Source organism: Numida meleagris, chromosome 9, assembly GCF_002078875.1.
Source record: "Numida meleagris isolate 19003 breed g44 Domestic line chromosome 9, NumMel1.0, whole genome shotgun sequence".
Classification (NCBI taxonomy): domain Eukaryota; kingdom Metazoa; phylum Chordata; class Aves; order Galliformes; family Numididae; genus Numida; species Numida meleagris.
Window position 1 is genome coordinate 8,508,499 of NC_034417.1, and position 14,064 is coordinate 8,522,562.

The 14,064-nt window shown below is 37.4% G+C and overlaps 1 protein-coding gene across 2 annotated transcripts in view; it reads right to left on the reverse strand.

The window, feature by feature from the left end:
* Positions 690-14,064, reverse strand: part of TMOD3 (tropomodulin 3) — a 25,797-nt gene continuing 12,422 nt past the window's right edge. For both annotated transcript variants that reach the window (XM_021407397.1, XM_021407398.1), the window contains exons 4-10: positions 10,201-10,323; positions 9,505-9,594; positions 8,865-8,995; positions 7,579-7,686; positions 6,209-6,352; positions 5,716-5,860; positions 690-3,715 (exon numbers count right to left, since the gene is read on the reverse strand). In XM_021407397.1, coding sequence (XP_021263072.1) covers positions 3,681-3,715; positions 5,716-5,860; positions 6,209-6,352; positions 7,579-7,686; positions 8,865-8,995; positions 9,505-9,594; positions 10,201-10,323 — 776 coding nt within the window. In that variant the 3' untranslated portion in view covers positions 690-3,680. The remainder of the gene's footprint in view (positions 3,716-5,715; positions 5,861-6,208; positions 6,353-7,578; positions 7,687-8,864; positions 8,996-9,504; positions 9,595-10,200; positions 10,324-14,064) is intronic.

Consider the following 14,064-nt stretch of genomic DNA (forward strand, 5'->3'; position numbering starts at 1 on the left):
TGTCATACTCCTTGCACGAGTCCAGGTAGATGACATCACTTGCCTTTCCTATGTCCACTGATGCTGTCACTCCATCACAGAAGGCTGCCAGATTGGTTAGGCACAATCTGCCCTTGGTGAAGCCATGCTGTCAGATCATTTCACCTTGCATGTGCCTTAATATCTCTTCCACGAAGATCTGTTCCTTGATCTTCACAGGCACAGACGCGAGGCTCCCCAAGTTGCAGTTCCCCAGGTCCTCCTTTCTTAAAAGGATGTTTCCCTTCTTCCAGTTATCAGGGACTTTGCCTGACAGACATGACTTTTCAAATATGATGGACAGTGGCTTGGCAACCACATCAGGCCATTCCTTCAAACCCTGGAATGCATGCCGCTGGGCCCCCTAGACTTGTATACATTCAGTCTCATGAGGCAGTCTGGGACTTAGTCCACTCTTAGAGGGGGAGGGATTTCATTCCCCCATCTCCCACCTAGAGGTTCAGAGATACAAGAAGCATGGAAGCCTGACTCGCAGTGAAGACGGAGAAGCTGTGGAAATACTGAGTTTCTCTGGCATCTTCTGTCAAGCAAGGTCAGCTACAAGCACTTGAACCATAAAGCAGAGCTCATGCAGAGAACGGGCAGAGAACCACAGACAGCTTAGTAGTGTAGTGTTATGTACTATTTAAAAGACCAAAATGATACAGTAGTTTAATCATTCAAAAATTTTACTGCTTTACAGTCTGACAGCATATAGTGCTGATAAGCTAGAACACTCAATTCATATTTCCTCAATGGAAATTTAAATTGAATACATGCTTGTTTATAGCCTGCAAGCTGTAGAGAGAATGAGGCTATTTCTTTAAAATACAACAGTAAATAGATAATTGTTTTGGAATACAGTCTACATTTCCATGCTTAGATTGGAGCCAATGGAATCAACAACGTGTGGTCATTTGGCTTTTGCGTTAAACCTGGAAAAGAATCTATAAGAAGAGTACCACCTCTTTTGGAAAAAGACCTTGCATTTACGGTAGCTAGTTATCAAAGTAATACCGCTTTTACACTCAAAGTGATACACAAGATCCCACTACGCTTGAAACCATTAAATCCCAACATTCAGCTTTGCTTAAGACTGTTTATGATTCCTGGCTACAGACTGAATTCTTTAATTTATTCCCAAACGGTTATATACCGTAGGTACAAAAGTGCTATAACTGTTTTAACTGTTCCATGGTCCATGCCAAATGTCTTTCAACAGCTGGGGGGAAGTTTTTTAAGCCCAATGTCAGTTACTTACCCTGAAAGGGCCGACAAATTCTTAGCAGCTCTCCATAGAGCTAAACCAGTTAAGAAAGGTCCTCTGCTATTGCCTATGACAGGACATCTGAGAGTTACAACTTAAAGGCTCTACCTTCAATTGGAATATTAACCATGAAGCATTTCTTGATTCTATAAAGCAATAAGGAAGAGATTTTGCCTATCATTTCCATAATCCAGCCATTCATTTTTCTCCTTTATCTTCAAGTAGGACATAACTGCATAATCCTGTTTGATAGTATAAGATGAGTTGTCATAGAATCACAACGCGTGAACAGATTTCATGAACATGCAGCCCTTCAAGAAAAGACGGAAAACATTACAGACTATTTTTTGACACAAAATGATTACGGTGCCTGGCAAATGAAAAGTTCAGCTTTAGGCAACACAGCACATTACACACTTTGGCCATGTTTATACATCACTCACTGTCTGTAAAAAAAAAAAACAAAACAAACACACAAAAAGCCATTTAACTTTTGAGTATATCCATACTATGTAAGCACTTAAGTTACAACATCTAGGAAGTTCTTGAAAATTCATAAAAGCCAAAATCAAAAGAAGCCCTTTTTATTGCTACTAGTCAGATCACTTCTGGTTGCTTTAAATTTATAGTCTGTAAAGTCTTTGGTTTTAATAGAATTGATTCCAAATAGCTTTTCAGAGCACACATTTATTTGCAATTAGTCAATAAAAGGCCAATTTTGAAACAGGAAAAATATGTTCTTCCACAGTTATAAACCGGTTAAATACATCTTCACTGAAGGCACTATAGTTTCGAATTTGCTGTACAGCTGCAGTAAAATTGGAAGTCATCTGCAGAATAAGTCTGTCTAAAATCCAAGACATCATTTGCAGAAAATTATAACACAGGCACAGTGTCAGAGGATTGCTCTGTTAATTTTTATAGTACATACAACGTGATGCAAAAAAAAAAATCTCAGTCCTATACATTTCCTATATAAAAACACTCACCATATGATGGTGCTTTGATGAAGAGTTGTCAGCCGAGTTCTCATAAATGTATCTGAGCAGTCCTTCAGAACATTTTGTTAATTTATGATCTCATGACAACATTAACTAAGCTCAGTACGGAACAGTCCAAACAGGCCCACAGGAAAAAGCCCCTAGATCTTCATTATTTCAAAGATGAGTACTTTGATTACATACAGAAATTTAAGTGACTCTTGTGGCCTTATTATTTGGCATAGATACAGAATGTGAAATGCTTGAATTTGTACTGTACTATGCAAGTTTGACACTACACATTGGTTAATTTTTGCAAGTTGTAGTGTTTCAATCATTAAGCCTTTCAAGAAAGTGTTAGTTCTTTGTTTCATGAAAAGTTATACATTTATATGAAGCACTAACAATTTAACACAATATCTTGTAAAAAGGATTTTCCATTTGCCAGCAACTTAGGACAATGATTTTTATAATTAAGGTTGTTTCTCCTGTACAAAATTAGGCAAATTTAACAAAAGCTTGTCCACTACTTCTAGAGAAATTCATACTAGTTATGCATGTAGATAAGAATTTTTAAACAAAGGCTATAAACTAAATGTTGATGAACATATGATAGTCTGAAAATGTCCAGTTTAGATACAGAGCAAGATACAATTATGGGACATTCTAAAAGACTTTTAGGACTTAAGTGTAATAAGAAAGAACCTGCTTTGCAAGGTTCTTTTTTTTTTTTGTGCAAGGCTCCTGCCTTTTTTTTTTTTTTTTTTAATTAGTCCTTCAGATCTCTTGGAAGAAAAGTCAGTTTACTTCTGCCTGTTTTTAAGGGATGTTTACACTTAATTACAGTATCAAGAACAAATCAAAACAAAAAAACCGAATACAAATAAGACCGTTGTGAAAGATTTCCCTTCAGTGCATATGAACAAGGATGAACAGCTCTAAACAATGAGTCCAACTATTGTGTGAAGAATCCATTATCACTAAAGCATTGTTCTCAAGAACATACATACCCCTTCATGTAAATAAGCAGCCCTAGATTTTCTAACATTTCAATTGGGTCATTATATGCCCAAGGATCTTGAATGTCCCATTCTTTGACTACAGACAACTACACAATTGATTTGTGATTACATTTTTAGTAGAAAGCACAGCCATGGTCTTAAAATACAAAAAAGTTCTTTAAAAAAACAAACAAACAAAAACATAATCAAAAACTGGATCTGTACATGGATTGGTGTGGTTATGAAAAACGTGATGCATACCAGCAGATTATGAATATAGCTTTGCTTTAAAAGGAATGGGGTTTCCAGTCTTTTCCCTTCTAACCCAGGTAAATGCAGTCCAAGATTGCCAAAGCCCACCGCGAGGAGCGTGCTTTGAAGACCCTTGAAATCTTCACACAGTCCTAACAAGATCTACTGGCTGTCTCCTTCAACCCTTCTCTTGCGAACTATAACAAAATAGAAAAATATGTATTTTAGAATATTCTAATTGTTACTATATTACATATTTCTACATCCTTGGTATGTAGTATGGTTCCCTATTTTGCTGCTCAAAGGCTCATGCAGAACAATCTGAAGTAATCAATGTTTAGTATTATCCACCATTTTAAGCATATGCTTTAGCAATGCTTATTGTGTTACTCAAGAACAGATTCAAATATCTGTTAGGAGAATCGTATAGGAAACATTAATCATTTTACTTTAAGTAAGAAGATTTAACAAGTTAGTCTTTTTTTTTTTTAATTGCCATAGTTTACATGGCTTTGAAAGAAACAACGTAAAACTTTCAAGAATACCCAATAAGATTTACACACATTCAAATTTATGCACATTTAAATAAACAAAACCAAATTTAAAAAGCCTTCAAGATGTTATGCTCAATATCCTAAAGCATTCAATTTATTAATACAAATATTCAGTTGCCAGAAAATGCAAAAGCCACAAAGACCCATGAATAAAGTCACCAGCACTCACATGCCGCTCTGACTTAAGAATACATAAGATTCACTGAATACCTTCAAATTCTCCAATCATGCAGTTAAAGGCAATATGCACACGGTTTCAGAGAAACAAGGAAGGGGAAGTAGTACAGCACAGTGTAGACAGAGGTGAAAGATGTGGACTTTTTTTTTTTTTTTTTAACATAAAGAAGTAACGTACAAAGACAAATGAAAGACTGAACATCTTGGTTTTCAGTGCTTGACCCCCAGCTGGGTACTTAGAGTAACCTGTCTCTGTAGCTTCAGGGCTGGAGAGGTGAAAAGGTATTTGCAGAAACTTTTACTCGGATACTCCAGACTAAGAAAGCAAGGAAAAACAGGCAAGATATCAATAGAAACATAGATTTCCAGCAGTCAAACACTAAAATGAGAACTAGCGAAAAGAGAAGCCTTAAAGGAGAGAGACACCTGGAGTGACAAGAAAAATAAATTGGTTTGGAATTAATTTTGAGAAACCCCTATGCATGTTTAAGTGCCTTTCTTCTGTCTTTATTCTACCTGTTGCTCCTCCTCTATCTCTTTCAGAGATGTTAGCCTCCACTTTAAACTTTACTACAAGGGAAGCAGATCAGGAAACCAAACTCCAGCTTCCTGGAAGTATTCTCTGTTATTAGATCTCTTCCCAAGTTACTACTACTCCTATTGAACAGCCTGGCTCATTTTCACACCAAACAGATGCGTAATCCTTACCACAAAGTGTCTAATTGAACAAAGTTTAATAAAACAGAATTTTAAAATGCAATTCTATTTAAATATATTGACCTCCTTTTAACTTGTAGTTGAAAGCTTCAAGTATTTGACACTATTATATAAGAGATTTCTATTCACACACTATACTATTAACCAATTTTCTGTTTTTTTCGTTAAGGTTCTGACGTGAGCTCCAACAAAACTAAACGCAGCAAGTAAAGACACCACTGCTACCATCTACACTTAAGAGAGGCAGGGAAGGCACCAGTGCGTTAACGGAGCTGTAAGGGAAGAGGTGACTGTGCCAGCCTCTGCACATGACAGCGCGTTCACCTCCACCTTGCTCAAGCATTCCCAACGAGACTGGGTGTGCTAATGTGGAGGAGGGCATCTCACACTAATAAATTCCAATATGGTCTTTAAAAAGGCCATTAATCTTATCTGAATGAGACCGAATAATCAGAACTATTATTTTTTCTTCCCTTGCCACAACTCATCTGAAATATGAGTGTTCTTCCTGTTTCTAGACTATGCTAAAAATCCTCAACTCACGCATCCGGACATCTTGCAACAACATAAGCAGAGAACATCAAACAGCAACAGAAGAATAAGAGTAAAAGCACAGGAGAAATCTGAAACTGATTGACTTGTATTTTTCTATCCTGGTTATATCAAAGGAAAGCCTGGAAAAACAAACACCTTTCAATGAATGTGCGTGACACAAGTTCTGAGAGTTACTCTCTACTGACAGGTCTTACCCAAGTCATTGTTTTTTGTGATAGCTGCAGCTGCCCTGGCTCGAGGTCCCTGTTGTGTGAAATGGTATCCAAATTTAAGGATCTTGGTGTTTTCTTCAAGCATCTTGGCAATTTCTACTTCTGCAAGAGTGCCCAGCTGCTGCCTCTATTTAAATGAAAGATACACAAAGACAGTAGAGCTTAGGTATATTCACCCCTCATAAAAAAAGAGATCAGAATATCTTCTTCATATTAGTCAATAAATACCTATTTTTTTCATTAATCCAAAGGGCATAAGTTCATTAACATATCTTTGTGCATTTTAAAGCACAAAAAAGCACAGAAGTGCTTCTTCAAATGGATGCCTATGAAAATCTTAAAGACAAACATGCACGACATAAGGTATTTAAAATATTTTTGAACGTTTATCACAAGAAGCCTGGAAGTACTCAGTCAATGAGGACAGACAGCCTGTAAGCGCTGATTTTAATTATGCTTCCACAGTCTCACTTACCTGATTATCAATTTTGATCTCTGTCAATGTTTCATTGTCTTTCAGTGCATCGACCAGCGCCAAAATTCCAACTCCAGTGATGAAGTTTGATTCTATGTTTAAACTTTTTAATTTTGTGTTTACTCTCAGCATATCTGCAAGAGCCTTTGAATGCAAGAAAGCACCATTAAACTTCTGAACTGTGCTACAGTACATCACAGGACAGAGCAACAACCGCTTCCACTAACTAGTTCAATAGGAGCAACACGTTCACAGATGCATAGTGTAACTTTGCTCCTTTTGAAGTGAGTTTTCAACAGGCATTATCTACATCCTCTTTTTAATAGTACTTAGTCAAGAAAAGGCCTGTCTTACTCTTGTTACAAACTAAAAAGCTACACAGAATATAAATTGTCTGAAATTAACATATTGGACCAATTCCATTTTGTAAGCTTTCACAGCACACAGTGAATAATGCAAGCTGCTAAGTAAAGGTCAAAGAAAAGGGGTTAAGCCAACTGAAAGGAGAACTAGATATGGTTAATTTGTAAACAGGAGATCTGACTTTCAAAATGCTTGTGTCTACAGATTTGGTAGGAAGCAAGAACAAAAAGCAAGTAAAAACAAAAAAGGACCAGACCCCAAAATCAACCCTCTACCTTCCACTGAACACGAACTTTTTAACTGACCCAAAACAAAGCCTTCAAATGTTTAAAATATTCAGTTAAGCGAATAAATAAACAACTGAAACTAAAACAAATGCAAAGGATTGTCCCAGCACATTTGTTAGTCCTGTTTTCTTACTTCTTTATGTGCAAATAAATAAGGAACTCCTTTTAATTCAGTATAGAAAAACGGGACCAAATGATAAAGACTTAGGTTTCAATTGTGCCAAACTAAATACTTCTAATGCCAATGCTTTGAGCCAACCCTTGGTAGGAGGAAGATCAGAGAAATGGGTATTTTACAATTCTCTTCAACAAAAGCTCTACTTTGTTGAAAAATGCGATGAGCATTTTCAGCCTCAAACGTATTTCCTTTGAAGTTAATTTTGAATATACTACTAATTCATGGCATGAACAATAGTGATTAAGCAATTAGGAAAGAAAGAAACACAGGAAAGAGGTTAGCAAAAATGAAATTCCCACTAATCTCACTATCTGATGCATTGCTGTAAGATCATCAATTGTTTACCAACTTTGATACAGCAAAGGTTTGCTAAAGTAAAAAAGTAAACATGCAATACAGAGTAAAATAAATTAATAATTTTCATATTGAAAATTATATATATATACACGCATACACACAGGATTCGATTCTATCCCTTACTGCCACCTTTCCATCCTAACTTCCCTTGTATCCCACTTAAGCACATTTGCAGAGGTACTTACAACAGCAACAGGATCATTACTTCGGGTGGCTGCAAGGCTAAAATTCTTCACATGTGTGTTGGTTTCTAGAGCTTTTGCAAATTCTTTCAGTGTTGGAATTGGTATGTTCTTGAAATAAAAATAGCATTTCAGTCTCTTGAGATGAGTAAGTTTAACCCCTGCCTTCAACCCCCCAAATTCTTCCATTGCCTTATTCTCTTCACAGCACAACATACTCTACTATTAACTATTGCTGGCTGCCAGCAGTCTCACAGTAAAGGCTTAGATGTGTAACTGAGCTATTTGCAAGATGCAGACAGTAATTCCATAAAGCAAAGTCACCTTTATTAAGCTTATGCCAATGCCACAATGGAAGGGTTAAAAGATATTAGCTGACTTGGAAATGTTACTGAGCTTACATGAACTGACCATTCTGCTTACTATCAGTACCACGTTAACCTCTCACACACAGGAAAAACTTAAGAGCTCTAATACAGCGAAATCAACAGAATTCCATTCCCTGTGCTGTAGTAAAAATAATCTCAGAATTCACCAATTTACAGTTTGACAATTTTCACAAAGTAGTACCAACCAACTGTAAAAGGAATATTTTAGATAATTAATTACAGTAGCAAGTTTCTCAGCTTATCATAATAGCAGTTTTGTTCTGTTACCTTGTTAAATACTCTGGCCAGTACTTCACTGTTGTGCAATGTTCTTAAATGATGCATTTCTTTTACTGCCTTCATTAAGAGTAACAAATAGTCCAGGCTGCCAGTGACACAGCGCAGAAAGCAGTGACAAGCGGCTGGTTGCAGCAAGTCAGGAGTGTTATAGTTTCGTTTTCTTACAGGTATATATATACAAAAAATGTTCAGTCATGTTAAAAACAATTCTTAAGAGCTGATGATTGCTGACAGCTCTTCTGTACAAGAATCAGAAGAATGTTAGGTACAAATACCATTTTGTTTGCAGTAGCAGCAACTGAGAGCACACTGCTTCACAAAGCACAAAGCATTCAAAGCAGTTAACTCCATGATGGTGAACTGCTGGAATTGGCACCAGCTTGGCAGCAACAGAAACCAGGTTTGGCAGTAAGAAAATCTGAGACTTTTAGAGTACGCATTTCGTAAAAGATACTAAGATGGCTTATTGCTTTATCTCAGACCAGAAATCTGGAGCTAATGCACACTGCAGCATTTTGCAGGAAAGCTTCCATACTTAAAATAAGCCCATAGAGTTGTACAGCTTCAAGTGTCTTCTGCCGAGAAAAGGCAGCATATTTACTGCATAATTCAGGTAATTACCTTGATATTATTTAGATTAACTTCAACAAGACGGGAATCATTATCTTTAATCCTTTGCAGAGTCTCCTCCACATTTGTGGGATTTGGTGGTTCATCAAAAACAGGTAACATTTTTTCACCTTTTACTATATCTGAAAAGTAAGGGATACAGTTGTAATCAAACAGATCACATATGTTCACTGTAAACGTGTGATACGTATACTAAATATTTACTGTATTTAAAGATCATTTCCTTGCCCAAGAAGTATACCATCGTTTCTGCCTATATTTTTATAAAGCTCAGGCCGTGAGAACATTGGAAGAGGACTTTCTCCTTTCCTTGCATGAGCTTTTTTCCAGAAAGCACACAGGATTTGAATTACAAACACACACATTAAGCCTAAAAGCAAAGGCACACAAACGCACTTTTGTGCCCACTTTTATCTCTCCAAGAAGTGAATTAACTACAGAATAGACTGGAGCGTGAATAGGTAATTCCACTCTCACCAGAACTCAACGAGAAACATTACAAACATACATCTTATCAACTTAAAACGCAATGTCCTATGAAAAATGCTAGTGCAACAGAAAATAGTTAACACTACAGTAAGGGTGTGCTGTACAAATAACACATTTATTTAGCACTTGTGTAAATACTTACTTGAAAAGCTGTCTTTGTCAACCCCATTACTGCTTCCCACTATATCACAGAACTGATTGTTTGTTATCAAGTTGGACATTCCCAGTATAGCTGTTAAAAGGGAAGAAAAAAAAGTAAAAAACAAAGAACAATTTTAGTGTCCCTGGCTAATTCATCTTAGGGGCAGAGTTCCTTTAAATAATAACAACTGAAGTCCATAAAACACCAGATCACCAGTACAATAATCCATTGAATCTCTTAACTTAAAGTAAAACTTTTCATTTAGTAGAAAAGACTTTTTAGTTGGCTTTCATGTCTTAGAAAGCTTCAACCTCACCAGATTCAGGCATCATAGTTAAAAGAGCAGTTCAGCTGAAGAATTCTTGACTGAAGCTTTAGGAATATAGGCATGTACCAACACGTATATATGAAAAAGCAGTGGTGAACACATAACAAAGAGCAGCCAGTCTGAGGAATGAACTGAAAGAGTCTGAGTTTTAAGACTGAGAACCTTAAGCCAAAATACTCCTACATATTAGCACAAATGAACAAAGATGATACACTGCAAACAGACTAGCAATTAATTTGACCTACATTCTAGTTTCTGCTACACTTCAGATAACAAATACCCTCTAACATTAATTGTACATCTGTTTTCTAAACATGCGGCAGCCCAGTCATACTTTCAAAACAAACAAAGAAACCCACAGCACTAACCTGCGAGGTCACATAGCTCTGTGTCTGTGGCACTTGTCAAGGCTTCCTCCAGTTCTGGATCAAGAGCAATTTTTTCTTCTGCATAAGACTGGGCAGGCTTTTGCTTCGGGATAAATATTTTCCCTAGAGTAAAGAAAGCGAAAAGTTTTGTATTACCTTGCATTACGTAGCTACTTATCTTTAAATTTCTCTGTTCATAAGGGATACACATAACATTTCAGAAATCCTGAGAAGGTGTGGGCAACAAAAGAATGAGAGGTTTTCTATTAGCTCATGAAAGTCAGAGATGAGGAAAGGGCATAAACAGGAATATAACATTATTCAAGATCCCAGCTTTTCAGGAGTCTGCATCATGACTCCAATCTTACTTGTTTCTCCGAAGTATCGGGGGATAAAATGTAAGCGTGCATCACACATTTTAAACAACATATTTTTAAATAAAGTGCCTGCAAATAAAATGTAATATTACTAGAAAACAAGGACAGATACATTTAAACGCATCAAGTGAAAAAGGGACCCAGGCAGAGCTGTAACTTGAATATTTGAGAAATAAATTATCTAAGAATCATCTGCAATCACAGAACTGAATATTCACTGCAGTTTTACAGCATATACCATATTTCTGATTTCAGATGTCAACTTAATCTTGAAGTTTAAAAAAAAAACAAAATGCCTGAGATGCCTGAGAAATGCATGGTTTGAGAACAGTAGAAAACAAGATAATTTATCTCTAGCACAAACTGCCAAAGACAATTTTCTAGAACGATACTTAAGACACATGGAAGGTCACAGAAGATTCCATGAGAAAAAGGAGCAGTAGTGACAACTACGTTTCACATCAACCTTTTAGCCACTACAGATGGGTAAAGGGAAAACTTGTTTTAGGGTAAATGCCTTACAAATAGAGGCCTAAGTAGTTAGCATAATTCCTGCATATATCTTTGGTCAAAAAGCTAGAGTAAAAAAAATAAATCAGAAAATAAAAAAGTTATTCGAATAACTATTCTGTAAATGGTTCAGATTGGAATGATATGGATTAGCCCTTCAGAACAACAAAAAAGGTTACAACTACATAAGAACCAAAGAAATTAGTGTGGTAAAAGCTTCGGAAGTGGAAAACAGAACAAAACTGACACATTCAATAGAAGTCTTTCACAGCCAGAAAGCTTTAATCTTAACAGCTATTCAACGTTTTTGCATACCGTTAAAGACCAAGAAAAGTGAGCGAAGGTGAAAAAGCAGTGTATTTATCAGATGCACACTGGTCTAATAGTTTTGGTTTTGCATCTTATTAAAGACAAGTATGATCCACCTCGGCTGACACCATCTGGGTGATGTGCAGAGCACTGGTGTTCAGCCTCCCTGCCTGGGCCGCCAGAAGCCAGAGCTGAGGGATACAGCTTCCACCAGCATTTAACTGCTCCCGAGGGTGGAAGGTGGTGTCTGTCCATAATCTACGACATCTCAGTTAATGCCGGAATCCATCCCTCCATACCCACAGTAAGGCATTCCCACACGCTCCCACGGAGTGCTCCAGCTCATCCCCCACGCAGCAGCAGGCCAGCTGGGCAGGAGCCAGGAGCAGAGTATTTTTCTCCTTGTACACATACAAGTGTATCTTGTTACATGTTTGGACTAAAACTAACTTTAGCATTTTTAAATGCCTCCTAGAGACAAGATGCTTTAAAGGAATCTTTTAGTTTACATCCTGGGGAAATTCTGACAAATTAGGGGTTTGGTTTCACCATTTCTGGAGACAACTGATGACAATCGTAACACCCACCCACCTTTCCTCTCTCTCCAAGTCCCCACCCTAGATTACAATAGTTCGCGGTTCATTTTCTTTTTAAAGGAACTTCAGCATCACCACTAGCATAGATCACAATTTGAACTCTTCAACAACAGTCTGATAACAAAGACTCGTTGCTAGCAACACAAACAAATTTTTGTTCCTGGGTTGCTATCACTTTGGAAAGCTGTATATTTAGAAGCAAAAAATAAATCTCCTTATATAACAGTTGTGACTACAAACAGGAGCTGAAAGCAGCTGACACACATTGCCAGATACCTCGGTTTTGACGGAGAATGCAAAAGGAAGCTTGTGGCAATTCAAGATAAATAGAAAACCTTCATAAATGGAAGGCACGAGTGATAAATGTGTTGGACTACTTTGATATCACTGACAGTACATCTTCTACTGCCATTTCAATATATCAGCATCACTTTCCGGAGCAGGGATAATTTTCAGCTTCAACTGGAATTTTTAAAAGAGACATGAGAACATGCGACAAGGTTTCCATCAACCTCTGAAGCACTCTGAACAGCATGCACACAACCTAAAGCCTTTCATCATCTGTGTTTGTGTTGTTTTCTCTCCGTAACACAGACTAGCAAAGAAGTGAGGCTGTCAGAGTATGAGGAGGAAGAAAGGGAAATGGTGAGACTGAGTGCCTGAGCCTCCACTCACGCCACCTGACTTGCAGCATCAGTGCATCTCATGCTTTTCTCCATACTAAGCTGGCTTCTTTTGTGAACTCCATGTGAATTCTGTTTAGAAACACAAAAACTCCAGGGTATGTGAAGAATTCTTGGGCCTCTCAGTTGTGTAATTTAATAACCAGTTTTGCACAGAAATAAAAACCTATGCTTGTAAAAAAAATATGAAAAACTTACAAGAACTGAAATGAAATTCTGCCTATTCTAAGATGACCAAACCTATTAATTTTGTTGATAAAATTTCTCATTCACCTTCCAGATGAAAAAGGTATCTACACTATGCAAGAAAGCCTGTCAAAAATATCAGGTACAGACTTGTGGCAACAAGTTTCTATACAGCATTCTAAGAAAATGTTTTATGAAACATTTTTTCCAACCCAAGACATTCTGTGATTTTGCAAAATGCACTGAGTGACATTTTCTGATCCTGGAGATACCTCTTGTGATTACTGAGTGAATTAAAATCAAAGATTCGCAAGTTTTCAAAATTTCTGCTTTCAACACACATCTTACAGTGCAGCATAAGCATCTGAAGAATAGGTGCTTCGGCAGCATTGTGGGATCTCCCCCAGCCTTAACATGAGCTCTTGACTAAGCCTTCTGTTCTGTTTTGTTCGGGAAGAAATCCAGGAAGGAACACAGCCTTCTATCTACAGATCCATACTAATGCTTTAGTTCCACTGACACTGCAGCCCCATTGCTGAACAATCCCAAACAGAAGTTTCACAGCCCTTTTCATCTTCTCAAATCCGTTCAGCTACTGATTCTTATTCCCCACCACAAGCAGTTGTGCAGCAGGCAGGGGGTGGAAGAAGCAAACTGGGCTTAATTAAAAACAACTTCCTAAATTTTAAGGTTTTTAAAGCCAACTTCACTTTAACCTAGCTCAGTCCCCCGGCTAGTTCATCGCACAGCACCCACAAAAAAAGAACTACTTTTTCTGATGTTAACTTAAGTAATTCTTAAGTTCACAGATTAGGGTCTTCAGGTTCTAAGCATTTACATCCTGAAAAAATAAGACTAAATTTACCCATACATGCGCAACTCATGGGACAATCATAAAAAAAAAAAAAAAAGCTTTTATTTAAGTCAAAATGTTAAAAGCCGCTCCCTTCCAGAAGTGCAAATTACAGCCAACTCCAGGCACATGAACTGGGTCGGGAACAGTTTTTGTTACAAACCAGGTCACACCCTTGTGTATACAATCTCTCATTCACCCGCCCTAGCCCAGAGTTCAGAGATCCACAGCATGTACATGAGAGCGAGTCCTTCCCTGCTCCTAACAATCAGCACATACTTCAAAAAAAGAGACCTCTGCACCTCTGGGGACGATGATCTAACTCAAAGCCTGCTGCCAAGGCAGTTTGG